This window comes from Hippoglossus hippoglossus, chromosome 20 (genome assembly GCF_009819705.1).
Source record: "Hippoglossus hippoglossus isolate fHipHip1 chromosome 20, fHipHip1.pri, whole genome shotgun sequence".
Lineage (NCBI taxonomy): Eukaryota > Metazoa > Chordata > Actinopteri > Pleuronectiformes > Pleuronectidae > Hippoglossus > Hippoglossus hippoglossus.
In genome coordinates this window covers 19004907-19024383 of record NC_047170.1, presented here as the reverse complement: position 1 = coordinate 19024383, position 19477 = coordinate 19004907, and the positions used below count along the sequence as shown (strand labels likewise).

The window sequence follows — 19477 nt, the reverse complement described above, 5'->3', positions numbered from 1 at the left end:
GTGTTTGACTCATAGAACTGAATATAAAGGCTTTGACTGGGATGTGCTGCTGTTATACTACAGCGCCACCTGTGGGTCAAAAGTAGAAAAGCCACCATCGCTCTGCACCTGATGCAGAAATGAAAACGTCCCATTTTTAAGTCCAGAGTTTTGATCTTTTGTGTCAAAGACAAAACTCTGATTTTAAACTCAAAGTGATTTGATTGTGTTTAACTTTGTGTTGAACTAAATCAATTTGTGACGTGAATCCAGGAACTTTCAGCTCATAAACAAACAGAATGTGGTTCTACACACATGGAGACAGACTGAGGGACAAAGGTGGGACAGAATAAAGGAAACTTAAACACATATATGTGACTCTTTATAGAGGGGTTATATATTCTGCTTGTGTTGTGTCATTTCAATAAACACATTGTTCATGTGAATAAACACAATCGGTGTGGAGGGCCATCTAGTGGTGAAGTTACATATTACAACAACCTCCTCTGATTCCTCTGGAGCTCTGTCTCCACTCTGCCTCCCAGCAACAAGGCCCAGTCAGAGCCGCTCTACACACAAGCTGCTGCTGCTTCAGCCTCTGGATCCTCAGGACACAGCTCAGCCTCCGTCCACACACACTGTCCTCTTCACACTCAGCTCCACAAAGATCACCACTCCCATCTGTTGAGAGAAGAAGACATCAGTGTTACAGAGACTCACTTCATCAGCTGTGAGTCAGTGATGCAGCACATCCAGTAGAAAGAGCAGCAGGGACTTCAGTCCTGTTCAGAGGTGGAGCAGCTTCCTCTCTGCTTCATGTTCACGTGTTGGAATGAACACGCTAAGAGCTAAGTGTGTTTCCTCTGCATGTCAAAGTGCAGAGTGGACACCTGAGAGGTGGATTTACTGCTGTTACAGGTGAAGACATGTTTCACTGTGTGTTGATGAACATCTGCTTCTGACAAACTGGGACCAGATGAGACAGATGGACCTCAGCAGAGGTTCTGCTCTGGTATAAAGAGCTCCTGGTTACCATGGTGATGAGGAGAGGCTTCAGTCCCACTGATCTCGGAGCTGTGACAAGATCCACCTGATCAGTTCTTCACTGATGAAGTGAGAGAACAAACTGTCTCAGATCAGATGAAGACGACAGCGTCTCTGTTCCTCGTGTGAGGCTGTCAGCTGTGGTCCAGCTTCATTTCCTGTTCACATGAAAACAACAACAACTGTCGTCTTCACGTCAACTCAATCACATGATCCCAAGCAGCTTGTGGCTCGTCTGATTGGCCGACTGTTGTCTCTCTGTGTTTCTGTCCAATCCTGACGTCTGTCCTCATTGTCCTCTCACAGCTTCACTGAGGAAACACTGAGGCCTGAACTACGAAGACACTTCAACATGTCCAGGAGATCTTTCTGAGATCCAGCTCAACTGGACCTGACAGACACAGTCAGGCTAAGTGGTCACATGACGCTGGTTATCAACTCGTTAAGTTAACTCAGGTTTTCCTCATCGAGATCTGAGCGTGCACATAAAAGGGGCGGGGTCTACTGTGTATGACCAATCACAGACATGGACAGTTTGACTGACAGCAGAGCCTCATATTTCACAACCAGGATCAAACTGTTCTATAATAAAAATCAGAGGAGAACAAACACATGATCCAGAATAAAATAAACTCAGTCACAGCTGCTAAATGCAGGAAGAACAGCTGGTGAAACATCTGGGATCGTGTCAATGTGTCAGTTACAGCGCCCCCTGGTGGCATTTGTAAAAATATATTACGTGACCACGACATAATAACGTGTGAACGAGATAAATACTCGAGGACACGAGATCTGAATCTGTTGTTTACTAACAAGACGAGTGGAAGACAACCACTGTCTCACTGTCTCTGAGGACACACACTGTCTCACTGTCTCTGAGGACACACCACTGTCTCACTGACTGAGGACACACACTGTCTCACTGTCTCTGAGGACACACACTGTCTCACTGTCTCTGAGGACACACACTGTCTCACTGTCTCTGAGGACACACACTGTCTCTGAGGACACACACAGTCTCATGACTCTGAGGACACAACACTGTCTCACTGACTGAGGACACACACTGTCTCTGAGGACACCACACTGTCTCACTGTCTCTGAGGACACACACTGTCTCACTGTCTGAGGACACACACTGTCTCACTGACTGAGGACACACACTGTCTTCTGAGGACACACACTGACTGTCTCTGAGGACACACACTGTCTCACTGTCTCTGAGGACACACACTGTCTCAGAGGACACACACTGACTCACTGACTCTGAGGACACACACTGTCTCACTGTCTCTGAGGACACACACTGTCTCACTGTCTCTGAGGACACACACTGTCTCACTGTCTCTGAGGACACAATGTCTCACTGACTCTGAGGACACACACTGTCTCACTGACTCTGAGGACACACACTGTCTCTGAGGTCCGCGGTCCGAGTTCCGGACCAGAAGCCGTCCCGTACGGACCCGGACCTACAGCCAAAACAGAAGGTTATGATTTAAAACCTGACGGGGGCGCTTCCTATTTGTAACCGGCGCAGCTTTTGTAGTCTTTACGGTAGTGGTTTAGCGGATGAGGAAACGCACAGACCCAATTGCATGCGAGTTAAGCCATCCACGTGATACCACTCAGCCAATCAGGTCTGTGCATTCCAGGAGGTAAACATTGCGACTCTAAGTGCAAACAGATGAGAGAGTTAGAGGCAACTTACACATGAGAAGACGGGAGAAAGAAAAAGGACAGATAGAGATACAGGTAGAGAAAACAAAGGGAGAGATACAGAGGAGTGAGACAGAGAAAGGGAGAGAAACAGAGGAGTGAGACGGAGAGAAAGGGAGAGAAACAGGAGTGAGACGGAGAAAGGGAGAAAAACAGGAGTGAGACGGAGAAAGGGAGAAACAGGAGTGAGACGGAGAAAGGGAGAAACAGGAGTGAGACGGAGAAAGGGAGAAAAACAGGAGTGAGACGGAGAAAGGGAGAGAAACAGGAGTGAGACGGAGAAAGGGAGAAAAACAGGAGTGAGACGGAGAAAGGGAGAAACAGGAGTGAGACGGAGAAAGGGAGAAACAGGTGTGAGAGAGATAGGGAGAGAAACAGGAGTGAGACGGAGAAAGGGAGAGAAACAGGAGTGAGACGGAGAAAGGGAGAAAAACAGGAGTGAGACGGAGAAAGGGAGAAACAGGAGTGAGACGGAGAAAGGGAGAAACAGGAGTGAGACGGAGAAAGGGAGAAAAACAGGAGTGAGACGGAGAAATGGAGAAATCAGTGAGTGAGACCTGAGGGGAGAAGGTGAGAAACAGGAGTGAAGACGGAAAAAGAAAGGGAGAAAAAGAAGAGGAGTGAGACGGAGAAAGGGAGAAACAGGAGTGAGAACGGAGAAAGGGAGAAACAAGGAGTGAGACGGACAGAAAGGGAGAAAAAGAGGGAGTGAGACGGAGAAAGGGAGAAACAGGAGTGAGACGGAGAAAGGGAGAAAAAGAGGAGTGAGACGGAGAAAGGGGAGAAACAAGGAGTGAGACTGAGAAAGGGAGAAAACAGGAGTGAGGACGGAAGAAAGGGAGAAAAACAGGAGTGAGAACTGAAGAAAGGGGAGAGAAACAGAGGGAAGAAAGTGATTCTAAAACTGTTCAATTGTTAAGGATGTGTTGAGATTTATTATCTGTAAATTGGTTTGAGACTTTTGGGTCAAGATGTGAAACAGAAAAGGGAAATTCAAGCTTTTGCTCCCTTATTTAATTTTCTGAAGTTAAGCCCTTTATTTGAACATGCACAATTTTCACATTTTATTTATTTTCTCTTATTTTGAAATGCAGCCCTACTTTTATGTAGTTAATGAGAGAACATTATACATATCTGCAATCATACATATATGTTCAGTTCTTTGTTACGTGACAATAAATATTGTCAAAAGGTTTTTGAATCGTACTGAATTCATTTGATTTGACAGTCAGGTATTAGTACATGCAGATGTTGATACAACTACTAGGCTACTTAAATATGTATCACACTAAATAGTTAGACATTATGATCTTCCGGACCTTTGCTTCAAGAAATTTTCTATAGACTGGACCTCTTTAAATTTGAGTTGATTACCCCTGGTGTAGAGTCACTGTGGTCAGTGGGCGGAGCTTTGATACGGGTTGATCTCCAACTTAACCTGGAGCAGGTTAGCCGTTCATCAGAAGTTACCATGGTGATTTACCTCGTTAAGAAGTGGACGAGCTTCGTAGGACTGAAAAAACTAACCTGAAGTTAACCTGATAACCACAAATCCTGCTTGGTAGCACAGACCCTGGATCTGTGATACTGACTGTGGTTTAGTAACATACTGATGAAAGCAGCGTGGACTGACTCCAACCATCTACTGACCTCAGAGTCTCCAGTCGACAGGTTTGACTCTGCTGTAGATCAAGCAGCTCCTTCACTCCTGAGTCCTGCAGGTCGTTGTCATCTCAGATCCAGTTTCTCAGATGAGAGGGGTTCTGACCTCAGAGCTGAAGCCAGAGAAGAACAGCTGATCTCTGACAGTCTGCAGTCCCACAACCTGAATAAAGAATAAAACTTAATTGTAAATTAAACTGAGTTCATGTGTGAAAATAACAGACACATATTCATGTCAGCACAGACTCATAACATGGAAGACTAATATGAAATCAGACATGTTGGACTAAAAACGAGTCCTGATTCAGTACAATAGATTATTTGGACCCGGTCTCTGTCTGCAGATCAGTTTAGGAAATCCAGAACTAAACTCAGTGTTTTAACAAGTAGCTGAAATTTAAAATGTCACAGATTAATTAATGAATGGATTCAAGTTATGTATGAAGAGGAATTATGTTAAATTAGAATTAAATGAGATAAATTGTGTATAAATGGTGTTTTATAGATATGAGATCTACAAACGTCAGTCAGTGAACTGACCTCAGAGTCTCCAGTCGACAGGTTGGACTCTGTAGAAAACCACACAGCTCTTCACTCCTGAGTCCTGCAGGTTGTTTAGACTCAGATCCAGTTCTCTCAGATGAGAGGGGTTTGACCTCAGAGCTGAAGCCAGAGAAGAACAGCTGATCTCTGTCAGTCTGCAGCCCCTCAACCTGAATAAAGAATAAAACTTAACTGTAAATTAAACTGAGTTCATGTGTGAAAATAAAGGACTTTGACTAAACATCACTGTCTCTGTTTTAGACCTGAAGTCTGAGTCAAGTTGTTCTGGACATTTTCTGGAACTTTTCCTGCAGCCTCCTAATAAAGTTTCTGAGTGAGTCCATGTGAGAATAGAGCAGGTGAATGTCCAGAGGATTCACAGAGAGCGAGTGGACGTGTTGACGAGGTTTTCTAACACGTTGACGGACGTGAAACTGGAAGAACACAAATATCTCAGGATGAAGAAGAGGAGCCGTACACGTAGAAGACGAAGACGTCAACTTGGAAACACGAGGAGATTCCAGATCTTTTGGTGATGAGGGGCCGACGCCGGTGTGGATGAGCTGTAAACAACAACACTGATCTTTCCACAGCAGAGTTTATACGTCATGTCCGGCCTCCTGCTGCTCCACACGTTCTTCATATGTGAAAGTCAAAGTCCAGAAAATGTCCAGACACTATTTTACAGAGTTCATGACTGAAAACAGCTTGAAAGTCCTCGTGTCCTCGGGGTTCAGTTGTTTGTATATGTAACTTCACCACTAGATGTCTCTAAATATCTTGCTGGACATGTTCAGGAGTCGTACACGTGAACAAGTGGACTACGTTCACATGTACGACACCTGGAGACGTCACTAACTCCCTTCACAGTGAACCTGTAACTTAACATAACTTAACGTAACCATGGTTATCATGGAGATATGTGTTTTGGCTCCGCCCCTCGTCTGAATGTTCCCACATGTTCCTGTTGCTGTGAACGAGTCGGACCCGGACAATCTCCTGCTGCTGCTTCAGCTCCAGAGAATGTCCGACCCACTTGTCAGAACATGTTCCACAGTTGATGTGTGAAAGGGCGAGCAGTTCTATGATCATGTTTTCCTTGAAGTGGCGATGATCTGAGCAGCAGTTGGACCAGTTGAAAGTGGTGCAGGGAGCCTGAGGAACACGTGTGTACAGGGCGGGACAGAGATCTAGTGGTGAAAAGATAAAGGCATGGACGACCCCGTGTAAGTCCTGAAACCAGAGGAAGGGTTTCATGTTGGAAATGAACCAAAGTGGAAGAAACAGGGCTGAAGAACTTGGTCCTAAAAATAAAAGGAATCAAATATAATCAACTTGGAGTCTGGACACTGAGCCCAGTCCCAGAACACCAACGCAGCACGCTGTCATGTGGTCAGTCCGCAGGACCACCGGGACAAGTCCTGGTTAGCTTCCACAGAAACATTACTGTGGAGGTGAGGGGGCTGGGAGAGCACCCTCACCTGCTATAGAGGATCAATCAGCGCAGGTGAGAGCTGTTAGCTGATTGGTCCTCATGCTTAAAAGGCAGCGTCGGCGCTGCCTCAGGACTCAGAACTCAGGAAGGAACTCAGAGAGACTGAGGCTCCAGAGACTCCCGGACACTGAGTGGAGGACTGGGCTGCAAAGCCAGTCCGCTTTAAGTTGGCACTTTGAATTTATGTTTATTTGTGAATAAAGATGTTTAAGAGCAACACTTCCGTCTCTGGCTGTGTGTGGGAGAGCCCCGTGGCAAGGGACGATTGCCACAATTACATGTACACATTGTCCAGCATTGGATTGTTTCTCTGTCAGTAAAACTTCAGTCACATTGAGCCGGACTCGGTCCTCAGCTCATTCTACAAACATCTCTCAGCTCAGTATCAGTGTTCACTGTTAGGAAACACATGTTCTGCACTTTGACCTTCAAGCTCCAGTGTGGAAGATTCAGGTGAAAGGATCCATTGTTAGAAACTGAAGAGAAAAGAATCCTAGAGATGTTTTCACTAGTTTCATCTGAATTGTACCAGTTGTTGTTTTCTTTACTTTAGAAATGAGACATTTATATTTAAATACTTTATATTTACAGACTTTAGAATTAATACTTTATATTTAAATATATACATTATATTTAGACTGAACCTTTAACATTAAAACATGATGTCTGACCTCAGAGTCTCCAGTTCGACAGGTTGGACTCTGTAGAAAACCACACAGCTCCTTCACTCCTGAGTCCTGCAGGTTGTTGTCTCTCAGATCCAGTTCCTCTCAGATGAGAGGGGTTTGACCTCAGAGCTGAAGCCAGAGAAGAACAGCTGATCTCTGACAGACTGCAGTCTTCAACCTGAATAAAGAAATATGAATATTAGAATGTGTCCTCCTGTTGTTGTGGATCGTCATCATGTCAACACAGACTCTCAACATGCTGCTGACCTCAGTCCAGTCTGTGACCTGAAGATAAATATAAGATCAGACATGTTGGACCATTGTTTCATTCATCTCCTTCTTCTCTGTGTGTTGGTCACTGAGCAGGTTTGTGTAATTAAACACTGTTTTAAAGTAGGGATGGCTCCTGACAGTCACTTCCTGTTTGTTTCTATACTTATCAACTGTCCAACGTGTTTCAATCAGAATGTGTCTTATTTTGAAAACCTGAGGAGGACGAGTGCTCGGCCTCAGTCCACATGTTATTTACTGACACTTTCTTAGTGATCAGGAGCAGGTGAGTGCAGGTGAATGGAGCTGATGAGGTGGACGTGACTGACAGGCTGGGTGAGGGACAGATGACTGAGGGACAGTGAGCAGAGCAGAACTGAGACAATTTAAATAAATAATGACCCAATAAGAAAGAAAGTCTGAAAAGTGAAGAAGGATTTAAGGACCTCAGAGTCTCCAGTCGACAGTTTGGACTCTCCAGTCCAGAACACAGCAGCTTCACTGCTGAAACCTGCAGCTCGTTGAAGCTCAGATTCAGTTCTGTCAGATCTGAGGGGTCTGACTTCAGAGCTGAGGCCAAGACTTCACACTGAGTCTCTAAGAGTTCACAACCACTGGGTCTGTAATTAAAGAAAATATCTGTTAGAATAAATCAGAAAACACAACATTCATACAAAACGTGATCATGTGACCCTCACCCTGGTAAATCCCCTCTTTGCCTCATGAACATGTTAAAAACTCCTCAAGAGAATCCTTTCAGATTTGGTTCAAGCGTTCATTCAGACTAACAGAGGAACTCATTAGATTCAGGTGGTCAAAGGTCAAAGGTTACAGTGACCTCATATTATTGTGAATGCAACATGTCAGGAACCTGGAGGGACGGACACTGCACTGTTGGTGGTGGCGTACAAACGCAGGGTGGGAACACACACACACACACACACACACACACTAGGAGGGTCATACTCATATTCATTGTATCTTCATGAATCAGATTTCTTTCACTCTAATATCGATATGGTTTTTGAACGAACTCTCAGAAACTGCTGCTTTAGGATGTGTCTGCTGATGCAGCTGAGATGAAGCTGTTAGAGCAACGTGACAAGAATAAAGTAGTTTACAGCATCTCCATGACAACAGGGTTATTCTTTAGAGCAGAATATTGTAACTCTCAGTACAGAATATACAGTAAACTTACTTTAAAGGTTTCCTCTCTGTAGCCTCTGATTGTGGATGATCCATTTCGTGTTTGTTCTTTTTTCTCTGAGTTCAAAAGAAATAATCATTAGAAGAAACAACACATAATAAATAAATAGCAGAATTATTGTAAATATTAATATTTACCCTTAGTCTTCTAAAGTAGCATAATCCTGCTCCAGCTCCTAATGCTGCACACACAACGAGTACTCCGACCACAATTCCTGCAACTGAACCTGAAAAACCTGTAATTCAGAGAGTAGAACTGTAGCATCAACAAAGTGCAGTGATGTGTCTTCAGTGTAAAGTGTAGTGTGTGTGTGTGTGGCCTCCTCGTTCCTGTATGTTCTCCTGACAAATGTGGACATGATGCTCCTGATGAGCTGGAGGACGGAGCCCTGGGGGATCTGCTCCACCAGGAGGAACCCAGGGCTCACTGCACTAGCCTAAGGTCTGACAGTCGCTCTGAGGATTTCATCAATCAGTTCTCGTCTCATGGGATCTTACCTTCCTCTATCGTCACGTAGCTGTTGATGAAATGCGTCTCCTCTTCACTACTGAGTTCACAGGTGAACGTTCCCTGGTGATCTGAAGATAAGTGGTGCAGCGTGAGGCTGCCTGACGCTGACACATCCTCCACCTGCTGCCTCCACTGCTCTGAGACCCTGGGGGGGGGCCGTCGACCCCGGTCTGGTCCACAATGATCTGACTGTGGTTGAACTTCCACACCAGGTGTGTCGGGGGTTTGGTGTTTGGAGCAGTGCAGTGGATTGTTGTTCCACTCGGTGACACATGGACGGGAGCTGAGAAGAAAAGGGATCAAATAATATCATCGTTGTCAGAATGTGGTTTCAGGCTCTGATGAGACTTTCTGAACATTTCCTATCATCAGAATGATTCATGTGGAGGAGGGTGTGGCCTTGGAGTGATGAACTGAACTAGAAGGTCACTCAGTGGAGCTGATATCTCCTCCAAGGACCAACAGTCAATTCAAGCTGCACCACATTTCACACACATCTGTCCTCTCAGGGAAAATGTCCAGAAAGGTCCAATGTTAAAGAAGAAAACTAATGGATCTGTTCAATGTTCCATTGTTTGTTGGGCTTTAAGCAACATTACACAACAACTACTGGACAGATTTCCATGAAACTTGGCAGGAAGGTGTGTTATGGGTCAGGCTCAGAGAAGAACTCATCACATGTTTGTGTGGATCCAGGATTTGTTGTTTTTTCACATTAACATTGTGAGAGAGGACGTTTTTCAACATTTTCATTGATTTCCCTGCGAATAACTGATGAAGATGAAGAAACAATCTGACAAATTTAGAGGATGATATTTATGAGTGTGTGAACTTTGGTGCAGATCTTGGGCCTGGTGAATTCAAAGTGGTTTCATAAGGAGACTGTTGGGCCTTGTGGAGGTCTGAGCTCTACTGAGGGACCTGTGGCCCACGTTCCATCCTCACAACTAGTTTAGTGGAAATCTGTTCAGCAGACAAAGAAACAAACGAAGTAAAGATTGAGAATCAGCATTGATATAAAATGTCAGTTATCTGTAGGAGCTAGATATAAATATGCAGCAGTACGGTGAAACAAGCAAAGGTTCAGTTCCATAGAGCAGATGAAACGTACTGGGTTGATACCACACCGCGCTCCTCCTGCCACTGCGGAGTGCTGAGCTGCAGATCAGAACAGTGTCTCTGTTGACAGTGTCAGTGTGCTGCTGATCTCATAGAGCTGCTGCTCCGTCTCCTTCACTGAGGTTTGGTTCTGAAGGGTCACGGTGGACGGAGGCCTGGTGGACCAGGTGAGCTGCGGCTCGGGGTAGATCCCCTCTGAGCGCAGGGTGAAGCTGTTCTCCACCTGCTCAATGTCCACGTGACGCACCGGAGCTGTAAGACAACATTTCTCTTTTAGAACTCATTGATCATCTTTGCCTCGTGCACTGTGGAGCTCTTCATTAATTTGACATATTGTGCTTATTATTTTAACATGTCACATATGAGCCAATATGTGGTGCTGCTGACATCAGCTGTGTCCTCAATTCAGGGGCTGCATTTGAAGACCGAGCTCCAACGAGTGGATCCGTCCCCGTCCAACCTGTCCCAGGCTTCATTGCACTTTAGTGACTAACCATGTTTCAAAGAGGTAATGGTGCCGGCAAGCAGCGAGACGTCTAATGCTTAAGTATCAGCTTCAACTCAACCCAACAGTACACATGTTAAACAAGGTAACAGCAAGAAGAGACAAATATCATTTCTAGTATTTGTGATCTTTCTTTACCATCTGCTCTCAGGTTGATGAATGACTCCTTGTTGCCTCCAGTGATGGTGCTGGTGTAGCACTTGTATCTGCCCTGGTCCTGGAGCTGCAGCCCCGTCAGCCTGATCGAGGCGTTTCCTCTGGAGATCTGCTCTTTGAACAGCGATGTCCGGCCTCTGAAGCGCTCGCTCTGGAGATCAAACTGGTCTCTGGCTCTGTAGTAGGAGTGGACACGAGTCTCTCCTGCTTCCACCTTCATCCAGTGGATGGCTGGGTCTGTACCAGGCTGAAATCTGCAGGGTAAGATGCAGCTCTCCGCTAAAACGCAGGAGACCTCATCATCTGTGAGACACCGGGTAAAAAAAACAACCAGTTCAGGATCAACTGTGGTGAATAGAAGCTTCTTTAAAAGTGCAATTAGAGCATTTGCTCTCAGACGGATTGTGAATGTAAATATCCTGATGGAACTGTCTGTCTGTTTGGCTGTTGACAGTTAACATGCAGTAGTTTTATCTGAGCTGCTTTCACAAAAACAACCTCCTGCCACACGAGGCATTCGAATATGTAACGTACATTTACTGTCAAACCAACAATATGGACTAAAAGAGGCTCAGATTCACACCAAGCTGGAAAAGTTGTGTGTTGATCACAGAAATGTTCATTTAGAAAATTGACTTTGAGATTCAGCAAAATCTGAACATTCTTTGTGATGAGAAGAATTTAGGATCTGCAAATTTAGACGTAAAGAAAGATTTATTTTTTTGTGAAAGTTTGGTCAATGAACTTGTGTTTCCTGTCATCATAAGCAGCGTGTCTGTATGGGACCTTTATTGTGAAGGGTCACCAGCGGAAGTGGTGGTGGTTTTGATTGAGCTTTGACTTGATGTGGAACATAAACAACATGTCTCCTGGTTCAAGTCCACATTGTTCAGTTCTTATTTTACTGTGAAGTCTCAGTAAAGGAGAATCAAACCCTCGGCTCCATGAACATCAGACAAGTGAGAAACAGCCAGTGACTCGGTGGAATAACGTGTTGTTGCTGATGGACTCACACTGGCCACTCTACGACATGTTTCTACTGGTTTCCACACACAGACACTACAACCAGTGCCGGCGCGTCCACACAGGAGAACAAGGCAATTTCCTCAGGCAGCTCTTTGGCGAGGGCGATGAAATGTATGATCACCAGCTGTCAAGAGCCAGAGGTCGATTCAATTTAACGTTATTTAACTTCACTTCAGACTCGTAGGTCAGAGGTTGACTCTTGAGAAAATAAAATCCATTGAGAGGAAACTGCAGCGACGGAAATGATCTGACTGCGAATCTAAAAAGAGGCGACTATTAAAGGAGCAGGTATTCAAACCCAGAGGTTTGAATACCCGAACCCTCTTAACAATATTCACTGTGCTAAATACATATTCTCACACTGCACATAGTCTTTACACTTTATGTATTAGTTTAATACAATTATATTTTCAACAGAGTAACAGAATAATTAAACTAGTATTTTAATTTGATTTGTGTGGTTTGAATATATATGAACATAAATATGAACATTTAAACTCAGTAGACGTCTTTGATTTTATTTTTGTTCTGCATATATTATTATTATAATGCTAACACACTTGAAAGTCGCCATTTATAAGCAGCAACAAACAATTAAAATATGATTGTAAGCAGATTTCAGTGTTTTCGTGTAGATTCCTTCACTTTTATCTAAATTATAACTGGTGACAAACACTGTAGAATAATGTGCTGTTAAAATTCTCATTGAATGTTTATATAATGTTTTCGGTTTGTACAGTTTAGTTATAGAAGAGAGGTCGGATCACAGACAGTAAATAAAGACAGACAGCTCCCAAAAAGTCAATAACATTTGATTTGTAGAGCCCATATTCACAAATCTAAATGTGTCTCATAGAACTTAACAAGGTGAGACATCCTCTGTTCTTAACCCTCAAGAGTAAAAATACATAAAACTAACGTAGAAACCTGAGAGAGCCACATGTGAGGATCTGTCCCAGGACGGAGAGACGTGCTAAAGATCCTGCGTGTAACCTCTTTATATACAGTCTATGGTGTACACAGAAACACTGGTGGGCTTTTATTTTGATATGTGCAAAGGCAGCAATGCAATCATTTATGTTTATGACATTAATTTAAAAGATAAACGTTGAAACTGTGTTGAAAGTTAATTTTCTCTGTATATTCTGCTGCGAACCACGAGGAGAAACTCAGAGAAACTCAGAGACCTGAACCACGTCTGAACAAAACTGGTTCGTTAACATGTCCGCGGATCGGCTGGCTTTTCATTTCCCCCTCCATGTGTGATGACATCATTATCAAATCACAGAGCTGACATTTATTCAAACACACACACACACACACACACACACACACACAAACACACACACACACACACACCACCTTTAAAAACCACAACTCAGTTCTGTTCTGTTGATGCTCAAGTTTCGATGAAGAATAAAAGAACCCAACATCTGGTGTGAACTGTTTCACCTCCAGCTCAGTGAGAACACGTGTTTCTCTATGTTGTTATAAACCTTCACAATCATTTCTCCTGTTTCCTGCTTCGTCTGATGGAAACCAACATGCCTGTACAAAGTACTACGTTCAAACAGAACTGTGATTTCTGAGTAAGATCAGACTTCACGTACCTGCTGTGGTGAGAGTCCACATGTTGAGGATCAACACAACCAGAGACTTGAACCCAGACATCTTTCTGTCATTCTGTGAGAACTGAAAGTGGATCAATGGAAGAAGAGACGAGTTAACAGCTGGTTACAGAAGAAAGTTCAGGCTGTAGACTCACAGTGAACATCGTGTGATGGAAACTGAAAGTGACTCTGTACAGTGTGTGCCCCCCCCCCCTCAAACTTCCTGCAGATTTCTCAGAAACAAGCTTCTTCTTCTGCAGTTTATTTGGGGCGTGGTTCTCCAGGACCAGGTCTGTTATCATTCTAACAGTTTCCTCTTCTCCGCTCACAACACATAGAAACACACAGTGAACACATGTGGAGATAAAACCTGTCGTTAAGAAAACAAGAGTTTACTCACCGACCCACCGGGTCTCCGCTCCTCCGTGTCTGCTCCTGAAGAACAGGCCTGAAACCTGGTGAACTCCTAATAACCGAAGCTGAAGTCACGAAGACAAACGAACAGTGGATGAGAGAAGTGAGTGAACACGGTGTAAATAAAGAGGAGCTTCACCTCGAGTTCAACACATCAGGAACTGTTTCCGCTTTCCAGCTGATTTGAACCTGACAAACACACTTAAGCTTTCCTGGAGCAGCGGCTGCATTTAGTCACAACACACCGACTCACACTGTGTGTGTGTTTCGGTTTCTCTCTCTGGCTGAGGAAGTGTTGGAACAACCAGTGACCACACGGTGGAGCCAGAGGAGAAGACATTTGTAGATTCATTTAGATTTCAGTGGATAAATGGAAGCTTGGAACTGCAGGTGGCGCTAGAGGACAAGATAGAAGTTCACCAAAGTCATGAGCAGTCCTCCTCTGTTCTGTATTTAAGCTTTTCATCCCCTGATGAGTAAAATCCTAAATGTGTCAAATACAGAAAGATACCACACAGATTTAGATAAATACATTTTAATAAATACAAAACAGTACCAGATATAAAATACAAATCTGTACATTCTTTCCAGAGCTTTAAATTATTAAAATTCAGCTTTAACCTGGTTCAGGTTGTGTGAGTCTGCTGAACGTGTCAGATTAGTTTGGTCTCAGGCTGTTTCATTAAGGTGCTGTTGGTTTTCAGGTCTCTGCCGGATGTTGTCGAGAGTTAAAACAGACTTAAAGCAAAACTATGTCTCCACCTCAAACCAGCAGCTGGATTCAAATGGGTTTGATGGTTCAGTGACTGAAGCTGTTTGGTCTTTCACAGAAGAAGAAGGCAGCAGGATATTGTCCGGGTCGGACTCGTTCACATGGAAACCGACGTCGGCCTCATCACCAAAAGCTCTGGAATCCTCCTCGTCTTTCCAAGTTGACGTCTTCATCTTCTACTTGTTCAGCTCCTCTTCTTCATCCTGAGGTAATTGTTTGTCTTTCTGTCTCAGGCAGCATTTCTGTCGTGTTCTCATTATTTTCTTCATTGTCTGACCTGTAAAGAAAATTAAGAAAATTCAGAGCTGCTGAAATCTTAATCTCCTGGATTTTTATTCTTCATCAGTCATAAACACAAACTGCAGAAGATGTGAAACTATCAAACATCAGGACATTTTCTTTCTCTCTTAATCTTATTAAATCCATTGAACTTCTTTTTTTTATATCATGCATTTCTTTGTCCTTTGCTTCTGCTCCACAAACCTGAAACAAATATCTCCTCCAGGAAATGACAGAAATAATCTGAGACGTTCACAGACACATCTGCTTCATGTTTGCTGATATAGAAACTTTCATTTTACAGAATGAACGATACTAATAGATGTAACATTTGACATTAATAAACATTTTTGAATTAAAGTATTAATAATACAGTTCATGGTTAAACTGTAAAATATCAAGTCTCAGTTACATTTCTTTGCCGTAAGGGTTTGATAACGACATCTTAGGAATCATTGTCAAATCTTTTTCATAAATTTATTGGCCGATATATCGGTATCAGATTTTCTTTCACTCTAATATCGATATGGTTTTTGAACGAACTCTCAGAAACTGATGCTTTAGGATGTGTCTGCTGATGCAGCTGAGATGAAGCTGTTAGAGCAACGTGACAAGAATAAAGTAGTTTACAGCATCTCCATGACAACAGGGTTATTCTTTAGAGCAGAATATTGTAACTCTCAGTACAGAATATACAGTAAACTTACATTAAAGGTTTCCTCTCTGTAGCCTCTGATTGTGGATGGTCTGTTTTGGGTTTGTTCAAACAAAATAATCATTAGAAGAAACAACACATAATAAATGAATAGCAGAATTATTGTAAATATTAATATTTACCCTTTGTCTTCTAAAGTAGTAGAATCCTGCTCCAGCTAATACTACACACATAACGAGTACTCCGACCACAATTAGTGCAACTGAACCTGAAAAACCTGTAATTCAGAGAGTAGAACTGTAGCATCAACAAAGTGCAGTGATGTGTCTTCAGTGTAAAGTGTAGTGTGTGTGTGTGTGGCCTCCTCGTTCCTGTATGTTCTCCTGACAACATGTGGACATGATGCTCCTGATGAGCTGGAGGACGGAGCCCTGGGGGATCTGCTCCACCAGGAGGAACCCAGGGCTCACTGCACTAGCCTAAGGTCTGACAGTCGCTCTGAGGATTTCATCAATCAGTTCTCGTCTCATGGGATCTTACCTTCCTCTATCGTCACGTAGCTGTTGATGAAATGCGTCTCCTCTTCACTACTGAGTTCACAGGTGAACGTTCCCTGGTGATCTGAAGATAAGTGGTGCAGCGTGAGGCTGCCTGACGCTGACACATCCTCCACCTGCTGCCTCCACTGCTCTGAGACCCTGGGGGGGCCGTCGACCCCGGTCTGGTCACAATGATCTGACTGTGGTTGAACTTCCACACCAGGTGTGTCGGGGGTTTGGTGTTTGGAGCAGTGCAGTGGATTGTTGTTCCACTCGGTGACACATGGACGGGAGCTGAAAAGAAAAGGGATCAAATAATATCATTGTTGTCAGAATGTGGTTTCAGGCTCTGATGAGACTTTCTGAACATTTTCTATCATCAGATGTCAGTTATCTGTAGGAGCAGATATAAATATGCAGCAGTACGGTGAAACAAGCAAAGGTTCAGTTCCATAGAGCAGATTAAACGTACTGGGTTGATACCACACCGCGCTCCTCCTGCCACTGCGAGTGCTGAGGCTGCAGATCAGAACAGTGTCTCTGTCTGACAGTGTCAGTGTGCTGCTGATCTCATAGAGCTGCTGCTCCGTCTCCTTCACTGAGGTTTGGTTCTGAAGGGTCACGTTGGACGGAGGCCTGGTGGACCAGGTGAGCTGCGGCTCGGGGTAGATCCCCTCTGAGCGGCAGGTGAAGCTGTTCTCCACCTGCTCAATGTCCACGTGACGCACCGGAGCTGCAAGACAACAGAGATTCACTTTACAGGAAGATGTTTCCCACGTGGTGATGTGGGAGGAAAGACTCTGCTCTTTGCTGTGTTGTTTCTGTGGAGCTTCTCCTTTCACCTGAGATCATTCAGAACCAATAAAAACTGTTAGAAATAAAACAGTCATCTTTCCAGAGACTTGTTTTCTCTTCTTTACTGAATAAGAAAAGTCTGTTTCCCACTTCGCTCCTCCAGAACCTGGAGTTTGCTTCAGGAAGCTCAGTGGAATGATCACATGACTCTTTTACTGTTGAAGCTTCTTCAGGAAATCATCCGTCACTTCTCAGACTGTTTCCTGATGTTACTCATTGAACTGAGAGTTGTTGTATTGAGCTCACACAGTCGTAGAAAGCATGGTTTTGTGACAGTGATCAGTATTTATACAGCACCCGGACTTCGGCCTTTTGACCCGTGTTCAACGCAGATCACTTTGAATTCACAGTGCGCCCTGTAGGTGGCGCTCTTTCTGTTCAGCAGTGCTCATGCTGGTTTTACGTTAGAGGTCTGAAAACATGGTTTGAGTTATACTTCGAAAGACGTATTTATACTACACAATACTTTGTACCTGTTAACACCAGACAAGTGAACATTCACATGAGATTCTGTTGCATCTGGCTCATAATTCAGCAGACAGAGATAAACATGGCTCAGGTAAATCTGATCATATCACACATGAGGAAAGTCTGAGTGTTGGACACAGTTTCCATCGAGGTGGATTCATGAGCACTAAATACTGTGCACGTGAATTTAGAAGAAGTCGTGTGATGAACACCAGAGAAAATCACAACTTTCTCTGAAGTCGTCACAAGGTTTTATGAAGTGTTTTATTTTATTTTGCAGGAGGCACAGCTGTGAAACCAGGTCTGTTTGTGCACGTGCACTCAATCTACTCCATGACCTTGTTCAAACGACCTTGCATGAATGTCAGGCTTCCTGGGAATGAAATCTTATCAGCTGGAAGCCAGCGAGCTGCGTCTGAGAGCTCAACACACACCATGCGTTTACACTGTAACACATCTCAAAGTATGTTCGAGTCGAATTTAAAAACATACTCTAAGTTTACCTGCTTTCATTTTGACATTTGTCCTGAAAAGAAAGTTCAAGTGTCTGTTTCAGTGCAAACACTCATAAACATTTCACTGTGGGGTCAAAGGTCACAAAACACCACCAGGCTTCTCACCTCCTTGAATAAACCAAGAAATAAAAAGTGAAACATTAAAAATCCTAAATTCTATCTGACTCATTGCAGCCGTCCCTGCTCACTACTTGATTTCACCTGTGGGGGGCGCCCCAGGTATTTCTCACACAAGAGAGTGTCTGTCTTCCTGCTGCAGTTCTACCTCCTCGTGTCTGGAGCTCTTCATTCATTTGACATATTGTGATTAATATTCAACATGCCACATGTCAGTGTTGCCAGAATGCAGATCCAGAAGTTGTATCTGATCTGAGTTCTGTGTCGTGCCATCTAGTGAAATACTCTAGAGGGCACTGCTGAGAGTACACAGCCAGAATGTGCAGCTACGCTCATGAAGCATCTGGTCATGTGAACACTAAACAGCAAGTGCATCTCCAGCCTCATCTGTTTTATAATTATATCAGAGACAAATATCATTTCTAGTATTTGTTTTCTGTTTTCACTGAGTTTCTTTACCATCTGCTCTCAGGTTGATGAATGACTCCTTGTTGCCTCCATTGATGATGCTGGTGTAGCACTTGTATCTGCCCTGGTCCTGGAGCTGCAGCCCCGTCAGCCTGATCGAGGCGTTTCCTCTGGAGATCTGCTCTGTGAACAGCGATGTCCGGCCTCTGAAGCGCTCGCTCTGGAGATCAAACTGGTCTCTGGCTCTGTAGTAGGAGTGGACAGGAGTGTTTCCTGGTTCCAACTTTATCCAGTGGATGACTGGGTCTGTACCAGGCTGAAAACTGCAGGGTAAGATGCAGCTCTCCGCTAAAACGCAGGAGACCTCATCATCTGTGAGACACCGGGTAAAAAAACAACCAGTTCAGGATCAACTGTGGTGAATAGAAGCTTCTTTTAAAGTGCAATTAGAGCATTTGCTCTCAGACGGATTGTGAATGTAAATATCCTGATGGAACTGTGTAGGGAGACTTCCAGTGCCTTGTTACGACACAAAACCCAGGAAGCTCAATCGAGTCGCTCAAGCATGACGTTTCTGACTTAGAGGAACCATAACAAAACGCGCAAGTGTTTTTTTCCCAGAGTTTTGGGGTTGGTAGACATGAGCCAGATACCCACATTAACCTGTAGAAGCACTAACAAAGTGGAATTTGCATGCTATGTCCCCTTTAAGTAAGGGATTCATTTTTGCAACTGTTGGGACCTGGTATTGGTGAACTACAGTTCGGCCTACATGTTTAGTCAAAGTCTGACCACATGTTTCTTTGTTCTGGAGACAAACCAGAGTCTCCAGACCTCAGTCTCCCAGGCTGCTTCAACTTCACACCGAGGTGTTAAAACCCTCAACACAACTTTCAACCACTATTGGTCACTCTGGGCCCCATGACCCATGAGGTCACCAGG

General features: G+C 43.9%; 1 protein-coding gene and 1 long non-coding RNA gene across 3 annotated transcripts; both read right to left on the bottom strand.

Moving 5' to 3' along the window:
• Positions 1 to 8724: 8724 nt before the first annotated feature.
• On the bottom strand, positions 8725 to 13663 carry LOC117753584 (V-set domain-containing T-cell activation inhibitor 1-like). Of its 2 annotated transcripts, none has more exons than XM_034571765.1 (5): positions 13514 to 13663; positions 10860 to 11180; positions 10209 to 10468; positions 9085 to 10060; positions 8725 to 8822 (listed from the first exon to the last, which is right to left on the bottom strand). In XM_034571765.1, exons 1-3 carry the CDS (start codon positions 13572 to 13574, stop codon positions 10263 to 10265), a joined length of 588 nt encoding a protein of 195 aa, XP_034427656.1. In that variant the 5' UTR covers positions 13575 to 13663; the 3' UTR covers positions 8725 to 8822; positions 9085 to 10060; positions 10209 to 10262. The 2 variants fall into 2 exon arrangements, with proteins under 2 accessions (XP_034427656.1, XP_034427654.1); XM_034571763.1 differs by having other exon boundaries at positions 9085 to 9380.
• A 783-nt stretch (positions 13664 to 14446) lies between these two features.
• On the bottom strand, positions 14447 to 15719 carry LOC117753594. The gene is made up of 2 exons (XR_004612267.1): positions 15686 to 15719; positions 14447 to 14892 (listed from the first exon to the last, which is right to left on the bottom strand). It is a non-coding gene; the product is annotated as an uncharacterized LOC117753594 (long non-coding RNA).
• Between the last annotated feature and the right edge of the window lie 3758 nt (positions 15720 to 19477).

What these genes read in the sequence shown, in the direction of transcription:
- LOC117753584 (XM_034571765.1), bottom strand. Translation starts at nt 13,574, where the DNA reads ATGTCTGGGTTCAAGTCTCTGGTTGTGTTGATCCTCAACATGTGGACT. An exon ending in GTGGACTCTCACCACAGCAG is followed by an intron (nt 11,181 to 13,513) that starts GTACGTGAAGTC and finishes GGTGTCTCACAG; the next exon opens with ATGATGAGGTCTCCTGCGTT. An exon ending in CATCAACCTGAGAGCAGATG is followed by an intron (nt 10,469 to 10,859) that starts GTAAAGAAAGAT and finishes GTTGTCTTACAG; the next exon opens with CTCCGGTGCGTCACGTGGAC.